This window comes from Panulirus ornatus, chromosome 1 (genome assembly GCF_036320965.1).
Source record: "Panulirus ornatus isolate Po-2019 chromosome 1, ASM3632096v1, whole genome shotgun sequence".
Taxonomy (NCBI): Eukaryota; Metazoa; Arthropoda; class Malacostraca; order Decapoda; family Palinuridae; genus Panulirus; species Panulirus ornatus.
The window spans coordinates 51,895,474-51,921,796 of record NC_092224.1 but is presented as its reverse complement, the minus strand read 5'-3'; the positions used below and the strand labels follow the sequence as shown (position 1 = coordinate 51,921,796).

At 41.6% G+C, this 26,323-nt stretch overlaps 1 protein-coding gene across 2 annotated transcripts in view; it reads right to left on the bottom strand.

Moving 5' to 3' along the window:
• The window catches only part of Oseg4 (intraflagellar transport protein Oseg4), a 600,898-nt gene that overhangs the window by 129,578 nt on the left and 444,997 nt on the right, over window positions 1-26,323 (bottom strand). For both annotated transcript variants that reach the window (XM_071662283.1, XM_071662291.1), the window contains exons 16-19: window positions 23,955-24,158; window positions 22,683-22,826; window positions 22,353-22,548; window positions 14,105-14,317 (exon numbers count right to left, since the gene is read on the bottom strand). In XM_071662283.1, the coding sequence (XP_071518384.1) occupies window positions 14,105-14,317; window positions 22,353-22,548; window positions 22,683-22,826; window positions 23,955-24,158 (757 nt within the window). The remainder of the gene's footprint in view (window positions 1-14,104; window positions 14,318-22,352; window positions 22,549-22,682; window positions 22,827-23,954; window positions 24,159-26,323) is intronic.

Sequence of the window (26,323 nt, the reverse complement as noted above, 5' to 3'; positions counted from 1 at the left end):
GCGTGCGAAAGAGAGACTTTTGGATGTTAATGTGCAGAGAGGTACAACTGGAGGGATGTCTGATCATTATCTTGTGGAGGCGAAGGTGAAGAATTCTAGAGGTTTTCAGAAAAGAAGAGAGAATGTTGGGGTGAAGAGAGTGGTGAGAGTAAGTGAGATTGGGAAGGAGATTTGTGTGAGGAAGTACCAGGAGAGACTGAGTACAGAATGGAAAAAGGTGAGAACGAAGGACGTAAGGGGAGTGAGGGAGGAATGGGATGTATTTAGGGAAGCAGTGATGACTTGTACAAAAGATATTTGTGACATGAGAAGCGCGGGAGGTGCGGAGATTAGAAAGGGTAGTGAGTGGTAGATGAAGAAGTAAGAGTATTAGTGAAAGAGAAGACAGAGGCATTTGGACGATTTTTGCAGGGAAATAACGAAAAGTACTGGGAGATGTATAAATGAAAGAAGAAGGAGATCAAGAGAAAGGTACAAGAGGCGAAAAAGAGGGCAAATGAGAGTTGAGCTGAGAGAGTATCATTAAATCTTAGAGAATAAAAAGATGTTTTGGAAGGAGGTAAATAAAGTGCGTAAGACAAGGGAATAAATGGGAACATTAGTAAAGGGGGCTAATGGGGACGTGATGACAAGGAGTGGTGATGTAAGAAGGAGATGAAGTAAGTATTTTGAAGGTTTGTTGAATGTGTTTGATGATACATTGGTAGATATAGAGTGTTTTGGTCGAGGTGGTTTGCAAAGTGAGAGGGTTAGGGAGAATGATTTGGTAAACAGAGAAGAGGTAGTAAAAGCTTTGCGGAAGATGAAAGCCGGCAAGGCAGCGGGTTTGGATAGTATTGCAGTGGAATTTATCAAAAAAGGGGTGACTGTATTGTTGACTGGTTGGTAAGGTTATTCAATGTATGTATGTCTCATGGTGAGGACTGGCGGAATGCTTGCATAGTGCCATTGTACGAAGGCAAATGGAATAAGAGTGAGTGTTCAAATTACAGAAGTATAAGTTTGTTGAGTGTTCCTGTGAAATTATACGGGAGGGTATTGATTGAGAGGGGGACGGCAGGTACAGAGATTCAAACGTTTTTATCGACGATGTTAGGCATGTGTACGTGTAGGAAGAGAGGAAAGTGATTGGTTCTCAGTGAATGTAGGTTTGCGGCAGAGGTACGTGATGTCTCCAAGGTTATTTAATTCAGTTATGGTTGGGGTTGTTAAGGGAGGTGAATGCAAGAGTTTTGGAAAGAGGGGCAAATATACAGTATGTTGTGGATGAGAGAGCTTGGGAAGTGAGTCAGTTGTTGTTCGCTGATGATACAGCGCTGGTGGCTGATTCGGGTGAGAAACTGCAGAAGCTGGTAACTGAGTTTGGTAAGGTGTGTGAAAGAGGAAAACTGTGAGTAAATGTGAATAAGAGCAAGGTTATTAGGTACAGTAGCGTTGAGGGACAAGTCAATTGGGAGGTAAGTTTGAATGGAGAAAAACTGGAGGAAGTGAAGTGTTTTAGATATCTGGAAGTGGATCTGGCAGCGGATGGAAACATGGAAGCGGAAGTGAATCATACGGTAGGGGAGGGGGGAAAAGTTCTGGGAGCGTTGAGAAATGTGTTGAAATCGAGAACGTTATCTTGAAAGGCAAAAATGTGAGTGTTTGAAGGAATAGTGGTTCCAACAATGTTACATGGTTGCGAGGCGTGGGGTATAGAGAGAGTTGTGCGGAGGAGGGTGGATGTGCTGAAAATGATATGTTTGAGGACAATATGTGGTGTGAGGTGGTTTGATCGAGTAAGTAATGAAAGGGTAAGAGAGATGTGTGGTAATAAAAAGAGTGTGGTTGAAAGAGCAGAAGACGGTGTTTTAAAATGGTTTGGTCACTTGGAGAATATGAGTGAGGAAAGATTGACAAAGAGGATATATGTGTTAAAGGTGGAGGGAACGAGGAGAAGTGGGAGACCAAATTGGAGGTGGAAAGATGGAGTGAAAAAGATTTTGAGTGATCGGGGCCAGAACATGCAGGAGGGTGAAAGAAGTGCATGGAATAGAGTGAATTGGAACGATGTGGTATACCGGGGTTGACGTGCTATCTATGGATTGAACCAGGGCATGTAAAGCGTCTGGGGTAAACAATGGAAGGTTTTGTGGGGCCTGGATGTGGAAAGGGAGCTGTGGTTTCGGTGCATTATACATGACAGCTAGAGACTGAGTGTGAACGAATGTGGCGTTTGTTGTATTTTCCTAGCGCTACCTTCCGCACATGCGGGGGGAGGGGGTTTTCATTTCACACCACATATTGTCCTCAAACATCTCATTTCCAGCACATCCGAACGCCTCCGAACAACTCTATGTATAGCCCACACCTCGCAACCATATAACATTGTTGGACCCACTATTCCTTCAAACATACCCATTTTTGCTTTCCAAGATAACGTTCTCGCCTTCCACACATTTTCAAACGCTCCCAAAACTTTCGCCCCCTCCCCCACCCTATGATTCACTTCCGCTTCCATGGTTCCATAAGCTGCCAGATCCACTCCCAGATATCTAAAGCACTTCACTTCCTCCAGTTTTTCTCCATTCAAACATACCTCCCAATTGACTTGTCCCTCAACCCTACTGTACCTAATAACCTTGCTCTTATTCACATTTACTCCCAGCTTTCTTCATTTGCACACTTTACCAAACTCAGTCACCAGCTTCTGCAGTTTCTCACCTGAATCAGCCACAAGCGCTGTATCATCAGCGAACAACAACTGACTCACTTCCTAGGCCCTCTCAACAGGGAACAGACGAAGATTGGCACATCCACTCATATATATATCGTGGTGGGAGTTGTGGGAGTATGTGATAGAGTGTAAGAAAGTAAACTCTAGATTGATATGGGTAAAACTGAAAGTGGATGCAGAGAGATGGGTGATTATTGGTGCATATGCACCTGGGAATGAGAAGAAACATCATGAGATGCAAGTGTTTTGGGAGCAGCTGAATGAGTGTGTTAGTGGTTTTGATGCACGAGACCGGGTTATAGTGATGGGTGATTTGAATGCAAAGGTGAGTAATGTGGCAGTTGAGGGAATAATTGGTATACGTGGGGTGTTCAGTGTTGTAAATGGAAATGGTGAAGAGCTTGTAGATTTATGTACTGAAAAAGGACTAGTGATTGGAAATCCTGGTCCAAGAAGAGAGATATACATAAGTATGCGTATGTCAAAGGGAGAGATGGCGAAACAGCGTTATTGGATTACGTGGTAATTGATAGGCGCGCGAAAGAGAGACTTTTGGATGTTAATGTGCTGAGAGGTGCAACTGGAGGGATGTCTGATCATTATCTAGTGGAGGCAAAGGTGAAAATTTGTAGAGGTTTTCAGAAAAGAAGAGAGAATGTTGGGGTGAGGAGAGTGGTGAGAATAAGTGAGCTTGGGAAGGAGATTTGTGTGAGGAAGTACCACGAGAGACTGAGTACAGAATGGAAAAAGGTGAGAACAAAGGCGGTAAGGGGAGTGGAGGAGAAATAGGATGTGTTTAGGGAAGCAGTGATGTCTTGCGCAAAAGATGCTTGTGGCATGAGAAGTGTGGGAGGTGGGCATATTAGAAAGGGTAGTGAGTGGTGGGATGAAGAGGTGAGATTATTAGTAAAAGAGAAGAGAGAGGCATTTGGACGATTTTTGCAGGGAATTAATGCAAATGAGTGGGAGATGTATAAAAGAAAGTGGCCGGAGGTTAAGAGAAAGGTGGAGTGGAAGAGGTGAAAAAGAGGGCAAATGAGAGTTGGGCTGAGAGAGCATCATTAAATTTTCAGGAGAATAAAAAGATGTTTTGGAAGGAGGTAAATAGGTAAATAAAGTGCGTAAGACAAGGGAACAAATGAAAACTTCAGTGAAGGGGGCTAATGGGGAGGTGATAACAACTAGTGGTGATGTGAGAAGATGGAGTGAGTATTTTGAAGGTTTGTTGAATGTGTTTGATGATAGAGTGGCAGATATAGGGTGTTTTGGTCGAGGTGGTGTGCAAAGTGAGAGGGTTAGGGAGGATGATTTGGTAAACAGAGAAGAGGTAGTAAAAGAGTTGCGGAAGATGAAAGCCAGAAAAGCAGCAGGTTTGGATGGCATTGCAGTGGAATTTATTAAAAAAGGGGATGATTGTATTGTTGACTGGTTGGTAAGGTTATTTAATGTATGTATGACTCATGGTGAGGTGCCCGAGGATTGGCGGAATGATTGAATAGTACCATTGTACAAAGGCAAAGGGTACAAAGGTGAGTGCTCAAATTACAGAGGTATAAGTTTCTTGAGTATTCCTGGGAGATTATATGGTATTGATTGAGAGGGTGAAGGCATGTACAGAGCATCAGATTGGGGAAGAGCAGTGTGGTTTCAGAAGTGGTAGAGGATGTGTGGATCAGGTGTTTGCTTTGAAGAATGTATGTAAGAAATACTTAGAATAGCAAATGGATTTGTATGTAGCATTTATGGATCTGGAGAAGGCATATGATAGAATTGATAGAGATGCTCTGTGGAAAGTATTATGAATATATGGTGTGGGAGGTAAGTTGTTAGAATCAGTGAGAAGTTTTTTTCGAGGATGTAAGGCATGTGTACGTGTAGGAAGAGAGGAATGTGATTGATTCTCAGTGAATGTAGGTTTGTGGCAGGGGTGTGTGATGTCTCTATGGTTGTTTAATTTGTTTATGGATGGGGGTGATAGGGAGGTGAATGCACGGCAAGTATGCAGTCTGTTGTGGATAAGAAAGCTTGGGAAGTGAGTCAGTTGTTGTTCGCTGATGATAGAGCGTTGGTGGTTGATTCATGTGAGAAACTGCAGAAGCTGGTGACTGAGTTTGGTAAAGTGTGTGAAAGAAGAAAGTTGAGAGTAAATGTGAATAAGAGTAAGGTTATTAGGTACAGTAGGGTTGAGGGTCAAGTCCATTGGGAGGTAAGTTTCAATGGAGAAAAACTGGAGGAAGTGAAGTGTTTTAGGTATCTGGAAGTGGATTTGGCAGCGGATGGAACCATGGAAGCGGAAGTGAATCATAGGGTGGGGGAGGGGGGCAAAAATTCTGGGAGCCTTGAAGAATGTGTGGAAGCCGAGAACATTATCTCGGAAAGCAAAAATGGGTATGTTTGAGGTAATAGTTGTTCCAACAATGTTGTATGGTTGCGAGGCATGGGCTATGGATAGAGTTGTGTGCAGGAGGGTGGATGTGCTGGAAATGAGATGTTTGAGGACAATATGTGGTGTGAGGTGTTTTGATTGATGAAGTAATGTAAGGGTAAGAGAGATGTGTGGTAATAAAAAGAGTGTGGTTGAGGGAGCAGAGGAGGGTATTTTAAAATGGTTTGGTCACATGGAGAGAATGAGTGAGGAAAGATTGACCAAGAGGATATATGTGTCGGAGGTGGAGGGAACGATGAGAAGTGGGAGAACAAATTGGAGGTGGAAAGATGGAGTGAAAAAGATTTTGAGTGATCGGGGCCTGAACATGCAGGAGGATGAAAGGCGTGCAAGGAATAGAGTGAATTGGATCGATGTGGTATACCGGGGTCGACGTGCTGTCAATGGATTGAACAAGGGCACGTGAAGCGTCTGGGGTAAACCATGGAAAGTTCTGTGGGGCCTGGATGTGGAAAAGGAGCTGTGGTTTCGGTGCATTATTACATGACAGCTAGACAATGAGTGTGAATGAATGGGGCCTTTGTTGTCTTTTCCTAGCGCTACCTCGCGCACATGAGGGGGGAGGGGGTTGTTACTTCGTGTGTGGCTGGGTGGCGATGGGAATGAATAAAGGCAGACAGTATATATATATATATATATATATATATATATATATATATATATATATATATATATATATATATATATATATATATATATATATATATATTATCCCTGGGGATAGGGGATTAAGAATACTTCCCACGTATTCCCTGCGTGTCGTAGAAGGCGACTAAAAGGGGAGGGAGCGGGGGGCTGGAAATCCTCCCCTCTCGTTTTTTTTTTTAATTTTCCAAAAGAAGGAACAGAGGGGGCCAGGTGACAATATTCCAAAAAAGGCCCAGTCCTCTGTTCTTAACGCTACCTCGCTGACGCGGGAAATGGCGAATAGTTTAAAAGAAAGAAAAAAGAATATATATATATATATATTTATATTTATATATATATATATATATATATATATATATATATATATATATATATATATATATATATATATATATATATCCCGGATGATAGGGGAGAAAGAATACTTCCCACGCATTCCTCACGTGTCGTAGAAGACGACTAAAGGGGTCGGGAATGGGGGCCTAGAAACCCTCCCCTCCTTGTATTTTAACTGTCTGAAAGGGGACCAGAAGAAGGAGTCACGCGGGAAGTGCTCATCCTCTTCGTAGGCTCAGATTGGGGTGTCTAAATGTGTGTGGATGTAACCAAGATGAGAAAAAAGGAGAGATAGGTAGTATGTTTGAAGAAAGGAACCTGGATGTTTTGGCTCTGCGTGAAACGAAGCTCAAGGGTAAAGGGGAAGAGTGGTTTGGGAATGTCTTGGGAGTAAAGTCAGGGGTCAGTGAGAGGACAAGAGCAAGGGAAGGAGTAGCACTACCTCTGAAACAGGAGTTGTGGGAGTATGTGATAAGAGTTTAAGAAAGTAAACTCTAAATTAATATGGGTAAAACTGAAAGTGGATGGAGAGAGATGCGTGATTATTGGTGCATATGCACCTGGGCATGAGTAGTTTTGCACGAGACCGGGTTATAGTGATGGGTGATTTGAATGCAAAGATGAGCAATGTAGCAGTTGAGGGAATAATTAGTGTCCCAGAGGTGTTTATTGTTGTAAATGGAAATGGTGAAGAGCTTGTAGATTTATGTGCTGAAAATGACTGGTGATTGAGAATACATGGTTTAAAAAGAAAGATATACATAAGTATAAGTATGTAAGTAGGAGAGATGGCAAGACAGCGTTACTGGATTACGTGTTAATTGATAGGCGCGCGAAAGAGAGACTTTTGGATGTTAATGTGCTGAGAGGTACAACTGGAGGGATGTCTGATCATTATCTTGTGAAGGCGAAATTGAAGATTTGTAAAGGTTTTCAGAAAATAAGAGTGAATTTTGAGGTGAAGAGAGTGGTGAGAGTAAGTGAGATTGGGAAGGAGACTTGTGTGAGGAAGTACCACGAGAGACTGAGTACAGAATGGAAAAAGGTGAGAACAAAGGACGTAAGGGGAGTGGGGGAGGAATGAGATGTATTTAGGGAAGCGGTGATGACTTGTGCAAAAGATACTTGTGGCATGAGAAGCGTGGGAGGTGGGCAGATTAGAAAGGGTAGTGAGTGGTAGGATGAAGAAGTAAGAGTATTAGTGAAAGAGAAGAGAGAGGCATTTGGACGATTTTTGCAGGGAAATTATGAAAATTACTGGGAGATGTATAAAAGAAAAAGGCAGGAGGTCAAGAGAAAGGTGCAAGAGGTGAAAAAGAGGGCAAATGAGAGTTGAGGTGAGAGACTATCATTAAATTTTAGGAATAAAAAGATGTTTTGGAAGGAGGTAAATAAAGTGCGTAAGACAAGGGAATAAATTGGAACATTAGTTAAGGGGGCTAATGGGGACGTGATGACAAGATGAAGTAAGTATTTTGAAGGTTTGTTGAATGGGTTTGATGATACAGTGGCAGATATAGAGTGTTTTGGTCCACGTGGTGTGCAAATTGAGAGGGTTAGGGAGAATGATTTGGTAAACAGAGAAGAGGTAGAAAAAGCTTTGCGGAAGATGAAAGACGGCAAGGCAGTGGGTTTGGATGGTATTGCAGTGGGATTTATTAAAAAAAGGGGTGACTGTATTGTTGACTGGTTGGTAAGGTTATCTAATGTATGTATGACATGGTGAGGTGCCTGAGGACTGGCAAAATGCTTGCATAGTGCCATTGTACAAGGGCAAATGGGATATGCGTGAGTGTTCAAATTACAGAAGTATAAGTTTGTTGAGTATTCCTGGGAAATTATATGGGAAGGTATTGATTGAGAGTGGGAAGGCATGTACAGAGCATCAAAACTTTTTATCGAGGATGTAAGGCATGTGTAAGTGTAGGAAGAGAGGAAAGTGATTGGTTCTCAGTGAATGTTTGTTTGCGGCAGGGGTGCGTGATGTCTCCATGGTTGTTTAATTTAATAATGGATGGGGTTGCTGTGGAGGTGAATGAGAGAGTTTTGGCAAAAGGGGCAAATATGCAATCTGTTGTAGATAAGAGAGCTAAGGAAGTGAGTCAGTTGTTGTTCGCTGATGAAACAGTGCTGGTGGCTGATTAGGGTGAGAAGCTGCAGAAGCTGGTGACTGAGTTTGGTAAAGTGTGTGAAAGAAGAAAGCTGTGAGTAAATGTGTATAAGAGCAAGGTTATTAGGTAGAGTAGGGTTGAGGGACAAGTCAATTGGGAGGTAAGTTTGAATGGAGAGAAACTGAAGGAAGTGAAGTGTTTTAGATATCTGGGAGTGGATTTGGCAGCGAATGGAACCATGGAGGCGGAAGGGGGCGAAAGTTCTGGGAGCGTTGAAGAATGTGTGGAAGTCGAGAACGTTATCTTGGAAAGCAAAAATGGGTATGTTTGAAGGAATAGTGGTTCCAACAATGTTATATGGTTGCGAGGCGTGGGCTATAGATAGAGTTGTGCGGAGGAGGGTGGATGTGCTGGAAATGAGATGTTTGAGGACAATATGTGGTGTGAGGTGGTTTGATCAAGTAAGTAATGAAAGGGTAAGAGAGATGTGTGGTAATAAAAAGAGTTTGTTTGAGAGAGGAGAAGAGGGTGTATTGAAATGGTTTGGTCACATGGAGAGAATGAGTGAGGAAAGATTGACAAAGAGGATATATATGTCAGAGGTGGAGGGAACGAGAAGTGGGAGACCAAATTGGAGGTGGAAAGATGGAGTGAAAAAGATTTTGAGTGATCGGGGCCAGAACATGCAAATGGGGTGAAAGGCATGCAAGGAATAGAGTGAATTGGAACAATGTGGTATACTGGGGTCGACGTGCTGTCAATAGATTGTATCAGGGCATGCGAAGCGTCTGGAGTAAATCATGGAAGGTTTTGTAGGGCCTGGATGTGGAAAGGGAGCTGTGGTTTCGGTGCATTATACATGACAGCTAGAGACTGAGTGTGAACGAATGTGGCCTTTGTTGTCTTTTCCTGCGTTACCTAGCACACATGCGGGGGAGGGGGTTTTCATTTCACACCAAATATTGTCCACAAACATCTCATTTCCAGCACATCCACCCGCCTCCGCACAACTCTATGTATAGCCCACGCCTCGCAACCATGTAATATTGTTGGAACCACTATTCCTTCAAACATACCCATTTTTGCTTTCCAAGAGAACGTTCTCGACTTCCACACATTTTTATACTCTCCCAAAACTTTCGCCCCCTCCCCCACCCTATGATTCACTTCCGCTTCCATGGTTCCATCCGCTGCCAAATCCACTCCCAGATATCTAAAGCACTTCACTTCCTTCAGTTTTTTTTTCCACTCAAACTTACCTCCCAATCGACTTGTCCCTCAACCCTATTGTACCTAATAACCTTGCTCTTATTCACATTTACTCTCAGCTTTCTTCTTTCACACACTTTACCAAAATCAGTCACCAGCTTCTGCAGTTTCTCACCCGAATCAGCCACCAGCGCTGTATCATCAGCGAACAACAACTGACTCACTTCCCAAGCTCTCTTATGCATAAGAGACTGCATACTTCCCCCTCTTTCCAAAACTCTTGCATTCACCTCCCTAACAACCCCATCCATAACTAAATTAAACAACCATGGAGACATCACGCAGCCCTACCGTAAACCAACATTCACTAAGAACTAATCACTTTCCTCTCTTCCTACTCGTACACGTCTTACATCCTCGATAAAAACTTTTCACTGCTTCTAACAACTTGCCTCCCACACCATATATTCTTAATACCATCCACATAGCATCTCTATCAACTCTATCATATGCCTTCTCCAGATCCATAAATGCTACATACAAATCCATTTGCTTTTCTGAGCATTTCTCACATAATTCTTCAAAGCAAGCACCTGATCCAAACATCCTCTACCACTTATGAAACCACACTGCTCTTCCCCAATCTGATGCTCTGTACATTCCTTTACCCTCTCAATCAATACCCTCCCATATAATTTCCCAGGAATACTCAAGAAACTTATACCTCTGTAATTTGAGCACTCCCCTTTATCCCCTTTGCCTTTGTACAATGGCATTATGCAAGCATTCCGCCAATCCTCAGGCACCTCACCATGAGTAACATATACATTAAATAACCCTACCAACCAGTCAACAATACAGTCACTCCCTTTTTTATAATAAATTCCACTGCAATACCATCCAAACCTGCTGCCTTGCCGGCTTTCATCTTCCACAAAGCTTTTACTACCTCTTCTCTGTTTACCAAATCATTCTCCCTAACCCTCTCACTTTCCACACCACCTCGACCACAACATCCTATATCTGCCACTGTATCATGAAGCACACTCAAAAAAAATTCAAAATACTCACTCCATCTCCTCACATCACCACTACTTGTTAACACCTCCCCATTAGCCCCCTTCACTAATGTTCCCATTTGTTCCCTTGTCTTACGCATTTTATTTACCTCCTTCCAAAACATCTTTTTATTCTCCCTAAAATTCAATGATACTCTCTCACCCCAACTCTCATTTGCACTCTTTTTCACCTCTTGCACCATTCTCTTGACCTCTTGCATCTTTCTTTTATACATCTCCCAGTCATTTGCATTATTTCCCTGCAAAACTCGTCCAAATGCCTCTCTTCTCTTTCACTAATAATCTAACTTCTTCATCCCACCACTCAGTACTCTTTCTAATCTGCCCACCTCCCACGCTTCTTATGCCACAAGCATCTTTTGCGCAAGCCATCACTGCTTCCCTAAATACATCCCATTCCTCCCTCACTCCCCTTACCTCCTTTGTGCTCACCTTTTTCCATTCTGTAGTCATTCTCTCCTGGTACTTCCTCACACAAGTCTCCTTCCCAAGCTCACTTACTCTCGCCACTCTCTTCACCTCAACATTCTCTCTTTTCTGAAAATCTCTACAAATCTTCACCGTCCCCTCCACAAGATAATGATCAGACATCCTTCCAGATGCATCTCTCAGCACATTAACATCCAAAAGTCTCTCTTTCGTAAGCCTGTCAATTAACATATAATCCAATAACGCTCTCTGGCCATCTCTCCTACTTACATACGTATACCAATGTATATCTCTCTTTTTAAACCAGGTATTCCCAATCACCAGTCCTTTTTCAGCGCACAAATCTACAAGCTCTTCACCATTTCCATTTACAACACTGAACACCCCATGTATACCAATTATTCTCTCAACTACCACATTACTTACCTTTGCATTCAAATCACCCATCACTATAACCCGGTCTCGTGCATCAAAAATAGTAACACTCTCACTCAGCTGCTCCCTAAACACTTGCCTCTCATGATCTTTCTTCTCATGCCCAGATGTATATGCACCAATAATCACCCATCTCTCTCCATCCACTTTCAGTTTTACCCATATCAATCTAGAGTTTACTTTCTTACACTCTAACACCTACTCCCACCACTCCTGTTTCAGGAGTAGTGCTACTCCTTCCCTTGCTCTTGTCCTCTCACTAACCCCTGACTTTTCTCCCAAGACTTTCCCGAACCACTCTTCCCCTTTACCCTTGAGCTTCGTTTTACTCAGAGCTAAAACATCCAGGTTCCTTTCCTCAAATAAACTACCTATCTCTTCTGTTTTTTCATCTTGGTTACATCCACACACATTTACATATCCCAATCTGAGCCCACATATGCACTTATACATATACATATTAAGACGGAGATACATATGCACAGACATATACATATATACAGACGTATATATTCATACTTGCTTGCCTTCATCCATTCCTGGCGTTTCCCCACCCCACAGGAAACAGCAATCGCTACCCCCTGCTTCAGTAACGTAGCACCAAGATAACAGACAAGAAAGGCCTCATTCTTTCACACTCAGTCTCTAGCTGTCATGTGCAATGCACCGAAACCACAGCTCCCTTTCCACATCCAGGCCCCACAGATCTTCCCATGGTTTACTCCAGATGTTTCACATGTCCTGGTTCAGTCCATTGACAGTACATCAACCCCAGTATACCACATCGTTCAGATTCACTCTCTTAATTGCATACCTCTCACCCTCCTGTATGTTCAGGCCCTGATAGCTCAACATGTTTTTTCACTCCTTCCTTCCACCTCCAATTTGACCTTACAATTCTTGTTACATTCACTTGTCAACCTTTCCTCACTCGTTCACTCTACATTTCCGAACAATTTCAGCACAACCATTTCAACTCCTAACCACGCCCTTTTTATCACCTTACCTCTTTCTTACCCCTTCATTTTTTACTCAATCAACCCACGTCACACCACACATTGTAATCAATCCATTTCCTACACATCCATCTGCATCTGCACTCCCTTTTTCTACATATAGACCATGCCTCACATTCATAAAACATTGTTGGGACACTTTTACTATACCTTCAGACATACCCTTTTTTGCCCTTCCAGATAACATTCTCTCTTTCCACACATTCTTCAGTGCTCCCAGAACTTTCCACTACCATAGTTCCATTCACTGCCATGTCCACATCCATATATCTAAAACACTTCACTTTCTTCTAGTTGTCTCCATTCAAACTCACGCCTTATAATCTTTCCCTTAACTCTGCAAAACTTAATTACCTTGCTGTTATTCACATTTATCACAACTTCCCTTCCAAACTCAGTCACCAGCTTTTGCAGTTTTTTCCTCAAAGCTGCGACCAGTGCTGTACCATCAGCAAACAACTGACTCACTTCCCAGGCCCTCTCATCCCCAACAGACTGCATACTTGCCCCTCTCTCCAAGACTTTTGCATTTACCTCCCTCACCACCCCATCCATAAACAAACTGAACAACCATTATGAATTCACACATCCTTGCCGCAGACCAACCTTCACATGAAACCATTCATTCTCCTCTCCTCCAAATTGTACACATATCTTATAACCATTATGAAAATTTCTCTGCCTCTTGCAACTTTCCTCCCACACCATATATTCTTAAGACCTTCTACAAGGCATCTCTCTTAACCCAATCATATGCTTTCTCCAGATCCATAAATGCCACATACAAATCCATCTGTTTCTCTAAGTATGTCTCATACACTCTTTAAAGCAAACACCTGATCCACACATCCTCTACCTCCTCTCAAACTAAACTGCTCCTCCCAATCTCATGCTCTGTTTGTACCTTCACCCTCTCAATCACTACTCTCCCATACAACTCTCATTTATCCACCATGCCTCAATACAAAAGCAATGTATATGGATTCCATCAGTCCTTAAGCACCTGACCATGATCCATTCATACGTTGACAATCCAAACTAACAAATCAAGAACTATGTCACCCCATTTCTTCATAAACTTAATTGCAATACCATCCACTCCCACATAAAATCAAACAACTGTTGGAACAAAAGAAATAGGATAATGATCTATAACTAGCTGGCTGGCACCAGCAGATGATGCATGTGTTTGAGACACAATCCCAGGGAATTGCGTACTCTGAATGGCTGGGAGTAAATGGGTCAATGACGTCAATCTACTGGCAGTCACTGATTGGCTGAGATTGGCCATTGCATGAGCAGAAGGCTTTGGTGATCATGGGACCAACCATTAAGGATGAGTGAATGACAACTTTCACTTGAATTTCATGGGGTACGAATAATCTTGACCTGATACTCCTGTGCAATATCTGATACTTGGTGGGACAGGCCACAGCAGAAAGAAATCAATTTAAAGTTCAAAGAACAGACTCATACAGGAACAAGTGGATGAAATTACAATATAATTATAGTAAAACCAAAGGTGCACTGACACAGTTTATTGGATTAATTATGCTTTCATATTGATATGAGCAAATCATTTTCAATATTTGCATCAATACAATCTAAGCTGAATAACATATGCAGTCAAGCATTCCTTAGAATTGAAAATATTTTGTATATAAGAGAAAAACATGTACCTGATATAGTAGCTTAGCAGCATCAAGTAGTTTGTCAGCCTTACGGTAAAGTTCAATGGCTTGTAAACGATTGCCTTTCTCCAACAAATGAGATGCATAACGAGCTAACAAGGCACTAATCTCCGTCACATTGTGCTGCTTGGCTAATTCTACAGCTTCATGCCATTGGTTCAGTGCCACACAGGTGTCAATTGCAGATTTCACACGATTGCACTGTAAGAAAATTATCATAGCATAATCACATATCAATATTTATCATGTTTCAACACCAGAGATTATAAAAAAATGAAACTCATGTCCTTTAATCCCTTCTCTTTCGTAAAGGGGTAAAAGTTTTGGAGGAAGAAATATTTCTATACTATGAGCAGCACCCAAAGAAAATCTCAAAGAACATATTCGGGAAGGGTTAAAACACCATTCCCCCACTACAACATGAGATGCATGCATAAGCATTTATCTCCTCCGACTCAAAAAATGATAGACATCAACAGATGCTCATTCACAGGGCTAAATTACCACACAGCAACCAGGTCAGGCCTTTAACATCAGAGTGCTGAGGTGGTGAGGTCGAGTCTTGCCACCCTTCGTCTACATCCATTCAATGACTGCTTGTCTCTGTACCTCAGGCCTATTACTGTTGAGAATCTGAGGAAGATTTTCTAAAAACATTAAAGGAGAAGGAAAGGAAATAAAATATTTGGATGCTCATATTTATTTTTCATTTATTATACTTTGCCGATGTCTCCCGCTTAAGTGAGGTAGCGCAAGGAAACAGACGAAAGAATGGCCCAACCCACCCACATACACATGTATGTATACACACGTCCACACACGCACATATATATATATATATACCTATGCATTTCAACGTATACATACATATACATACACAGACATATACATATCTACACATATACATAATTCATATTTGCTGCCTTCATTCATTCCTGTCGCCACCCCGCTACACATAAAATGACAACCCCCTACCCCCGCATGTGCGCGAGGTACCGCTAGGAAAAGACAACAAAGGCCACATTCGTTCACGCTCAGTCTCTAGCTGTCATGTATAATGCACCGAAACCACAGCTCCCTTTCCACATCCAGGCCAAAAAAAACTTTCCATGTTTTTTAACCCAGACGCTTCACATACCCTGGTTCAATCCATTGACTGCAAGTCGACCCTGGTATACCACATCGTTCCAATTCACTCTATTCCTTGCACGCCTTTCACCCTCCTGCATGTTCAGGCCTCGATCGCTTAAAGTCTTTTTCACTCCATCCTTCCACCTCCAATTTGGTCTCCCACTTCTCCTCGTTCCCTCCACCTCTGACACATATATCCTCTTGGTCAATCTTTCCTCACTCATTCTCTCTGTGTGACCAAACCATTTCAAAACACCCTCTTCTACTCTCTCAACCATACTCTTTTTATTACCACTCGTCCCTCATGCCCCTTCATTACTTACTCGATCGAACCACCTCACATCGCATATTGTCCTCAAACATCTCATTTCCAACACATCCATCCTCCTCCGCACAACTCTATCTATAGCCCACGCCTGGCAACCATATAGCATTGTTGGAACCACTATTCCTTCAAACATACCCATTTTTGCTTTCCGAGATAATGTTCTCGCCTTCCACACATTTTTCAACGCTCCCAGCACTTTCGCCCCCTCCCCCACCCTATGACTCACTTCCGCTTCCATGGTTCCATCCGCTGCCAAATCCACTCCCAGATATCTAAAACACTTCAATTCCTCCAGTTTATCTCCATTCAAACTTACCTCCCAATTGACTTGTCCCTCAACCCTACTGTACCTAATAACCTTGCTCTTATTCACATTTACTCCCAGCTTTCTTCTTTCACACACTTTACCAAACTCACTCACCAGCTTCTGCAGTTTCTCACTCGAGTCAGCCACCAGCGCTGTATCATCAGCGAACATCTGACTCACTTCCCAAGCTCTCTCATCCACAACAGATTGCATACTTGCCCCTCTTTCCAAAACTCTTGCATTCACCTCCCTAACAACCCCACCCATAAACAAATTAAACAACCATGGAGACGTCACGCACCCCTGCCGCAAACCGACATTCACTGAGAACCAATCACTTTCCTCTCTTCCTATACGTACACATGCCTTACATCCTAGATCAAAACTTTTCACTGCTTCTAACAACTTGCCTCCCACACCATATATTCTTAACACCTTCCACAGGGCATCTCTATCAACTCTGTCATATGCCTTCTCCAGATTCATAAATGCTACATACAAATCCGTTTGCTTTTCTAAGTATTTCTCACATACATTCTTCATAGCAAACACCTGATTCACACATCCTCTACCACTTCTGAAACCACACTGCTCTTACCCAATCTGATGTTCTGTACAAGCCTTCACCCTCTCAATCAATACACTCCCATATAATTTACCAGGAATACTCAACAAACTTATACCTCCGTAATTTGAGCACTCACCCTTATCCCGTTGTCTTTGTACAATGGCACTATGCATGCATTCCGCCAATCCTTAGGCCCGTCACCATGAGTCATACATACATTAAATATCCTTACCAACCAGTCAACAACACAGTCACCCCCTTTTTTAATAAATTCCACTGCAATACCATCCAAACCCATTGCATTGCCGGCTTTCATCTTACGCAAAGCTTTTATTACCTCTTCTCAGTTTACCAAATCTTTCTCCCTAACCCTCTCACTTCGCACACCACCTCGACCAAAACACCCTATATCTGCCACTCTATCATCAAACATATTCAACAAACCTTCAAAATACTCACTTCATCTCCTCACATCACTTCTACTTGTTATCACCTCCCCATTAGCCCTCTTCACCGATGTTCCCATTTGTTCTCTTGTCTTACGCACTTTATTCACCTCCTTCCAAAACATCTTTCTCTAAGATTTAATGATACTCTCTCATCCCAACTCTCATCTGCACTCTTTTTCACCTCGTGCACCTTTCTCTTGACCTCCTGCCTTTTTCTTTTATACATCTCCCAGTCATTTGCATTATTTCCCTGCAAAAATCGTCCAAATGCCTCTCTCTTCTCTTTCACTTATAATCTTACTTCTTCATCCCACCACTCACTAACCTTTCTAATCTGCCCATCTCCCACGCTTCTCATGCAACAAACATCTTTTGCGCAAGCCATCACTGCTTCCCTAAAACTTCCCATTCCTCTCCCACTCCCCTTACGTCCTTTGTTCTCACCTTTTTCCATTCTGTAGTCATTCTCTCCTGGTACTTCCTCACACAAGTCTCCTACCCAAGCTCACTTACTCTCACCACTCTCTTCACCCCATTCTCTCTTCTTTTCTGAAAATCTCAACAAATCTTCACCTTCGCCTCCACAAGATAATGATCAGACATCCCTCCAGTTGCCCCTCTCAGCACATTCACATCTAAAAGTCTCTATTTCGCGCGCCTGTCGATTAACACGTAATCCAATAACGCTCCCTGGCCATCTCTCCTACTTACATACGTATACTTATGTATAATTCTCTTTTTAAACCAGGTATTCCCAATCACCAGTCCTTTTTCAGCACACAAATCTACAAGCTCTACACTAAACTCCTAATGTACACCAATTATTCCCTCAACTGCCACATTACTCACCTTTGCATTCAAATCACACATACTATAACCCCGTCTCGTGCATCAAAACTACAAACACACTCACTCAGCTGCTCTGAAAACACTTGTCTCTCATGATCTTTCTTCTCATGCCTAGGTGCATAGGCACCAATAATCACCCATCTCTCTCTATCCATTTACAGTTTTACCCATATCAATCTAGAATTTACTTTCTTACACTCTATCACATACTCCTACCACTCCTGTTTCAGGAGTAGTGCTACTCCTTCCCTTGCTCTTGTCCTCTCACCAACCCCTGACTTTACTCCCAAGACATTCCCAAACCACTCTTCCCCTTTACCCTTGAGCTTCGTTTCACTCAGAGCCAAAACATCCAGGTTCCTTTCCTCAAACATACTACCTATCTCTCCTTTTTTCCACATCTTGGTTACATCTACACACATTTAGACACCTCAATCTGAGACTTCGAGGAGGATGAGCACTCCCCGCGCGACTCCTTCTTCTGTTTCCCTTTTTAGAAAGTTAAAATACAAGGAGGGGAGGGTTTCTAGCCCCTCGCTCCCGACCCATTTAGTCGCCTTGTACGACACGTGAGGAATGCGTGGGAAGTATTCTTTCTACCCTATCCCCCGGGATATATATATATATATATATATATATATATATATATATATATATATATATATATATATATATATATATATATATATATGTATATATATATATACCTCCTTATTACCCACATACCGTAGGAGGCAACTAAAGGGGGCGGGAGCAGCAGGCTGGAAACCATCCCGTTCTTGTATTTGAAATTCTAAAATTGGAAACAGGAGGAGTCCAGCGGGAATGCTCATCCTTCTCAAAGGCTTAGATTTGGGTGTCTGACTCAGTGTGCATGTAACCAAGATGAGAAGAAAGGTGAGATTGGTAGCATGTTTGAGGAAAGAAACCTGGGTATTCTGGCTCTGAGTGAAATGAAGCTCAAGGGTAAAGAAAAGAATGGCTTGGAGAAGTCTTGGGAGTAAAGTCAGCGGTTGGTGAAAGGACAAGAGGTAAGGAAGGAGTAGCACTACTCCTGAGGTAAGAGTTTTGGGAGGGTGTGATTGTGTGCACAGAATTATTTTTGTGGGTAAAACTGAAAGTGGATGGATCGGTCCTTATGCACCTGGTCATGAGAAAAAGATCATTGGAGGCAAGTGTTTTGGATGCAGCTGAGTGTGTCTCAAGGTATTAGTGAAGGGTGATATAAATGCGAAGGTGAGAAATGTGGCAGTTGAGGGTATGATAGGTGTACATGGGGTATTCAGTGATGTGATTGCAAATGGCAAAAACCTTGTGGATTTGTGTGCTGAAAAAAGCCTGGTGAATGGGAATACCTGTTTTAAAAAGAAAGATATACACAATCATAGGTATATAAGTAGGAGAGATGGTCAAAGGGCATCATCAGATTATCTATTAATTGATAGACATATAAGGAGAGACTTTTAGACTTAAATGTGCTGCAAGGGGCAGCTGATGGGATGTCTGATCACTATCTTGTGGAGGCGAAGGTGAAGCTTTGTAGATTTTCAAAAACAAAAAAAGAATGTTGGGTAGAAGTGGTGACAGTAAGTGAGCCTCGAAAGGAGACTTATGTGAAGAAATACCAGGAAAGAGTGAGTGTAGAGTGGCCAGAGGTGAGAGCAAATGAAGTGAGGGGAGTCGGTGAGGAATGGGATATACTTAGGGAAGCAGTGATGACATGTGCAAAAGATGCATGTGGCATGAGAAAGGTGGGAGGTGGGCAGATTAAAAATGGTAGTGAGTGTTGGGATGAAGAAGTAAAGTTATTGGTGAAACAGAAAACACAGCAGGAGGTGAAGAGGAAGGTGCAAGGATTGAAAATGAGGGCAAATGAGAGGTGAGGTGAGAGAGTATCATTCAACTTTAGGGAGAGTAAAAAGATGATTTGGAAGGAGGTAAAGAATGTGCAAAAAGACAAGAGAACAAATGGGAACATCAGTGAAGGTCGCAAGGGGGGTTGTGATAACAGGTAGTGATGAAGTGAGGAGATGGAGTGATAGAGTGGCAGATATAGGGTATTTTGATCGGACTGGTGTGCAAAGGGAGAGGCAGGGAAAGTGGCAAGGTGAAGAGAGAAGGAAGGGTGAAAGCCTTGTGGAAGATAAAATCTGGTAAGGAGGTGGAAGTGGATGGTATTCCAGTTGAATTTGTTAAGAAAGGGGGTGACTGAGTTGATGATTGGTTGGTAAGGATATTCATTGTATGTATGGATCATGGTAAAGTGCCTGAGGATTGGCAGAATGCATGCATAATGCCAATGTACAAAGACAAAGGGGATAAAGTTAACTGTTCAAAATACAGAGGCATACGTTTGTTGAGTATTCCTGGAAAATTGTATGGGGGGTATTAGTTGAGAGAATGAATACATGTACAGATCATCAGATTGGAAAGGAGCAGTGTGGTTTTCAGAAGTGGTAGAAGATGTGTGGATCAGGTGTTACTTTGAAAAATGTATGTGAGAAACAGAAAAACAGATGGATTTGCATGTGGCATTTATGGATTTGGAGAAGGCATATGATAGGGTTGATAGAGAAGATTTTTGGAAGGTCTTGAGATTATGGTGCGGAAGGTAAGCTTCTAGAAGCAATGAGTAGTTTTATCAAGGGTGTAAGGAATGTGTATAAGTAGGAAGAAAGGAGAGTGATTGGTTCCCAGTGAAGATCGGTCTCCGGCAGGGGCGTGTGATGTCAACATGGTTGTTTAATTTGTTTATGGATGGGGTGGTTATGGAAGTCAATGCTAGATTTTGGAAAGAGGGGAAGAGTATGCAGTATGTTGGGGATGAGAGGGCCTGAGAAGTGAGCGAATTGTTGTTCGCTGATGATACAGCACTGGTGGCTGAATCGAGTGAGAAACTGCAGAAGTTGGTGACCAAGTTTGAAAAGTGTGTGAAAGGAGAAAGCTAAGGGCAAATGTGAATAAGAGCAAGGTTATTAGGTTCAGCAGGGTTGAAGATAGCTAGGATGTAAGTTTGAATAGAGAAAAACAGGAGGAAACGAAGAGTTTTCGATACCTGGGAGTGGACTTGGCAGAGAATGGAACCATGGAAACAGAAGTGAGTCATAGAGTGGGGGAGGGGGCGAAGGTTCTGGGAGCAATGAAGAATGTGTGGAATGAGAGAACGTTATCTCGGAAAGCGAAATGGGTATCTTTGAAAGATTAGTAGTTCCATCATTATTATATGGTTGCGAGGCATGAGCTGTAGATAGGTCTTTGCAGAGGGTGAATGTGTTGGAGATGAAATGTTTGAGGACAACATGTGGTGTGAGGTGGTTTGATCGAGTAAGTAATGAAAGGGTAAGAGAGATGTGTGGTAATAAAATGAATGGTTGAGAGAGCAGAGGAGGGTGTGTTGAAATGTTCTGGACATATGGAGAGAATGAGTGAGGAAAGATTGACAGAGAGGATATATGTGTCTGAGGTGGAGGGAAGAAGTAGAAGTGGGAGACCAAATTGGAGATGGAAGGATGAAGTGAAGATTTTGAGCGATCGGGACCTGAACATGCAGGAGGGTGAGAGCGTGCAAGGAATAGAGTGAATTGGAATGGTGTGGTATACCGGGGTCGACGTGATGTTAATGGACTGAACCAGGGTATGTGAAACATCCGGGATGAATCAAGGAAAGGTCTGTTAGCCCTAGATGTGGATGGGGAACTGTGGTTTTGGTGTATTATACATGACATCTAGGGAGTAAGTGTGAACGAATATGGCCTTTCTTTGTTTCCTAGAGGTACCTCGCTGATGCAAGGGGTGGCGATGCTGTTTCCTGTATGCCAGGGTGACGCCAGGTATGTATGAAGGTAAGCAAGTATAACATGTACTTGTGCGCACATGTATATATATGTATATGTATATCTGTGCAAGTATATACGTGCGATTATGAATGGATGGGTCTTTCTTCGTCTGTTTCCTGGCATTACCTCGCTATGGCAGGAAATGGCGGTCAAGTATAATATAATGATAAATACACATATGTCATTTACCGCATCAGCAATGTAGCGTCAAAAACAGATGACTGAGCCTTACAGGGTAAAATCCTCACTTAGCCCCTTTATCTGTTCCTTCTTTTGAAAAGTTGAACACAAAGGGAGGATATCCAGCTCCCCACTCCCACCCCTTTTAGTTGCCTTCTATAACACGCAGGGAATATGTGGACAGTATTCTTTCTTCCATATCCTTATAGATAATATATATTTCATATATGCTCGCCACTTCCCACCTACGCGAGGTAGCGTAAAAACAAATGAATGAGCCTTACAGGGAAAGTTGTAGCTTGGCTCCTTGATCTGTTTCTTCTTATAGAAACCAATACAGGAAGGGAAAATTTCTCCCCTATCCCCAGGGATAATACATTTTTTTCATCCTTGATGGCCATCTCCTGCGCTAGCGAGGTAGCGCCAGGAAACAGACGAAGAAAGACACATCCACTCACATGCACACATATTTACATACTCGTCCATGCATGTACATATACATACATATACATATCAACATATATACATAGACATACACAGACAATACATATGAATGAATAAATATATGTCTACAGAATGAATATATACCTTCATGTAAGCAGCAACAGCCTGCTGAGACATTCCAACACTGGTAAACATGTCTGCAATGGTGGGCAAAAGATGCGAGTTGTCTGGAAGGGAGCGAACAAGTGACTCTAAAGCTTCAAAATCTTCCAGCTGATAATAGCATACTGCCAGCATCTCATGGTTGTGAGCTGCTTCAAACTGTTTTACTGCATCCTCCCTGAAAGTTGGTGAACATATCAGATAATCTAATGACTAGTCGTAATTTCACAAATATAAATCTAACATTTAACTATCATATGTATGTTTCAGCAAATCCTATCTCTTTTTTGATGAAACATGATAAGTACATACCATTTATGCCTATCAGCATAATAGTGACCAATATTATTCAGAGCTTCTTCCATCTGCACATCATCTCCAGATGATCCAGATTTGAGGAGCTGAACAACTCTGAATGAATCCCCTAATTTCCGTCGGAGTGAAATGGCAATATCCCTACAAATTTAAAGAAATATTTAGAGTTAGTAAAGAAGTTTCAGCTGCAGATAAAGAATGACACAAAACCTTAACTTCCTTGCCACAGTGGCTACACATTCTCACTATCACACATTGTTATCATATGCAGTGTATTACTTCTACATATATTCACTTGATTCAGAGTCAGATCTTTCTCTAATTTTGACCTGACGGTAAAAATCGAAAACAAGTTCAAGAGAAAGAAAGAAACAGTATGTCCATACCCTCACTTATCAGATGTTAAACTCACCTGCTCCACCCCTCAGCAGTGTTAGACCAAGCATACACAATTAATACAAATTTTAGAGTATTCTTGTCAGTTCTAAATGATAATCATATGTGGTAGTTACACAGAGGACAAAAAACTGATGGTTTGCAGAATCATTAGAGAATGAATATCTTTTGACAATGCAATGTTTGCTGGGAGTGGGAAAATCTGTGAATAAAAGTGAATATCAAAGTTACTACACTAACACAATATATCTATGTCTATCATAATTTCAATTGTAAATAAACATTAAGCCCTTCATTTTTTATATACACTCTCCCCATAAAATATCTTCATCCAACCCTTGCAGTTTTACCTTAACGTCATCCAAATATTATGATATTCTACTTTCCACTCCTACCAGGTTTTAAAAATAATTACTGCTGAACACATTATCTTTTCCTTTGCTCTCACTTCTCTTTACTAATTATCAAGAAGTTCGGTTTCATACATCTAAAGCAACTCACAAATCTTTCCTGCTTTTCTCTCACAGAAAATGTTATCTTAATGCTCTCTAATATTACTTTACCACAGATTTACAATATGTATTCAGCAAAGCATGTGAAAGACAATCTTTCATCAAATGCCATTAAAATATTGCATTCATCTTCATTCTAGTTATTTGGCCCAGTCTTGCAGCCTTGAAATATTTAATTTCCATTTTCACTTGTATTGTAATAACAAGCATCCTTGTACACTAATCAGTACTATCCCCTCTCCCTTTAGCAAGACCAAAATAAGATATTTTTGCAAACTGTGACCTGAAAACCAATGAATCTTCAAAATACTCCATCTTACTTAATGCCTTTTATCAAACTTCTTAATCCTACACAACTCACCTACGATCCACCTCTAAGTATAATCTTTCTGCCTCATCAAAATCTTTAAAGTAAGCAGCTACTTCTGCTTTGCGAAGAGTTTCATTTTGGATGTTGGAGATACGTTTAACCAACTGTATTCCAGGATAATCTTTGCAACGCACAAAAGCTGCCTCTGCATTCTTCAGATCTTGCTTTTCGAGGGCTGCTTCAGCTAGAAGACGCCTAAAGGTGAGAGAAATAAATGGTGAATATCAGAGGATGGTTACTGTAGACACTTTTAGAAAAGGGAAATTTGACACATTAAAGTGAAACTAAGTTGAAAAGCAAAGAGATGAGTGGAATGGTCAGGTCCTAGAATTGCCGGATCAAAGAGGTACAACCTATATAGACTCAGCATTGTGAATCAAGTACATGGCTTGATACTGGACGTTGAGAGAGTAGGTACATGTACAAGTTACAAGTGGGAGGTGAACACCCATCAGTCATCAGCATTATTCATATGTTTCTTGTTCTCAATTTCTAGCCAGTCACAGTTGAGATGAGGGGTGTGTCAGGGTGACGTCAGTTCCATATTCCTTTTTGTCAACCAATCAGAACATACCGTGTATAGTTATTCCCTCTTATAAATACCCCAAGGGTGTTTTAAGATTTCTTTTCTTTCAAGTTGACAGTCCCAGTGAGTAGTGTAATTCTCTCTTGCCTGCCTGTAGTTCATAAGCCACTGTACTGTATTCTATACAATCTGTGTGATATTTCACCCATGTAAAATGTATAATAATTATCATTTTCATTATCATTATGTTTTTGTCGAGGAAGAGATTTCTTTGTTTCAAAACTTACTTGGATTATATCAAAGTATCGTTTTGTGCCCCATAAATAATTATTTCCCTTTTGTATTATTTCTTTCTTTTAACGTAAAATGATTTAACCTCATGCATGATTTCATCCATTAACTTTGGATTAGCGTTGTCCTGTGTTGTGTAACAATATATATTCATCTTATTTACTTATTATACTTGATCACCATTTTCCGCATCAGAAAGATGGTGCAAGAAAACAGATGAAAAATGACCCACGCATTCCTCACGTGTCGTAGAAAACAACTATTTTAACTTTCTAAAGGGGGAAACAGAAGAAGTGATGCGAGGAGTGTCTAAATGTGTGTGGATGTAACCAAGATGAGAAAAAAGGAGAGATGGGTAATATGTTTGAGGAAAGGAACCTGGATGTTTTGGCTCTGAAGGAAACAAAGCTCAAGGGTAAAGGGAAAGAGTGGTTTGGGAATGTTTTGGGAGTAAAGTCAGGGGTTGGTGAGAGGACAAGAGCAAGAGGAGTAGCACTACTCCTGAAACAGGAGTGGTGGGAGTATGTGATAGAGTATGAGAAAGTAAACTCTAGACTGATATGGGTAAAACTGAAAGTGGATGGAGAGAGATGGGTGATTATTGGTGCCTATGCACCTGGGCATGAGAAGAAAGATCATGAGAGGCAAGTGTTTTGGGAGGAGCTGAGTGAGTGCTTTAGTAGTTTTGATGCACGAGTCCGGTCTATAGTGATGGGTGATTTGAACGCAAAGGTCAGTAATGTGGCAGTTGAGGGAATAATTGGTGTACATGGGGTGTTCAGTGTTGTAAATGGAAATCGTGAAGAGCTTGTAGATTTATGTGCTGAAAAAAGGTCTGGTGATTAGAAATACCTGGTTTAAAAGAGAGATATACATATGTATACGTATGTAAGTAGGAGAGATGGCCAGAAAGCATTATTGGATTAAGTGTTAATTGATAGGCGCGCGAAAGAGAGACTTTTGGATGTTAATGTGCTGAGAGGTGCAACTGGAGGGATGTCTGATCATTATCTTGTGGAGGCGAAGGTGAAGATTTGTAGAGGTTTTCAGAAAAGAAGAGAGAATGTTGGGGTGAAGAGAGTAGTGAGAGTAAGTGAGCTTGGGAAGGAGATTTGTGTGAGGAAGTACCAGGAAAGACTGACTGCAAAATGGAAAAAGGTGAGAGCAAAGGACATAAGGGGAGTGGGGGAGGACTGGGATGTATTTAGGGAAGCAATGATGGCTTGCGAAAAGGATGCTTGTGGCATGAGAAGCTTGGGAGGTGGGCAGATTAGAAAGGATAGTGAGTGGAGGGATGAAGAAGTAAGATTATTAGTGAAAGAGAAGAGAGAGGCATTTGGACGATTTTTGCAGAGAAATAATGCAAATGACTGGGAGATGTATAAAAGAAACAGGCAGAAGGTCAAGAGAAAGGTGCAAGAGGGGAAAAAGAGGGCAAATGAGAGTTGGGGTGAGAGAGTATCATTAAATTTTAGGGAGAATAAAAAGATGTTTTGGAAGGAGGTAAATAAAGTGCATAAGACAAGAGAACAAATGGGAAAAT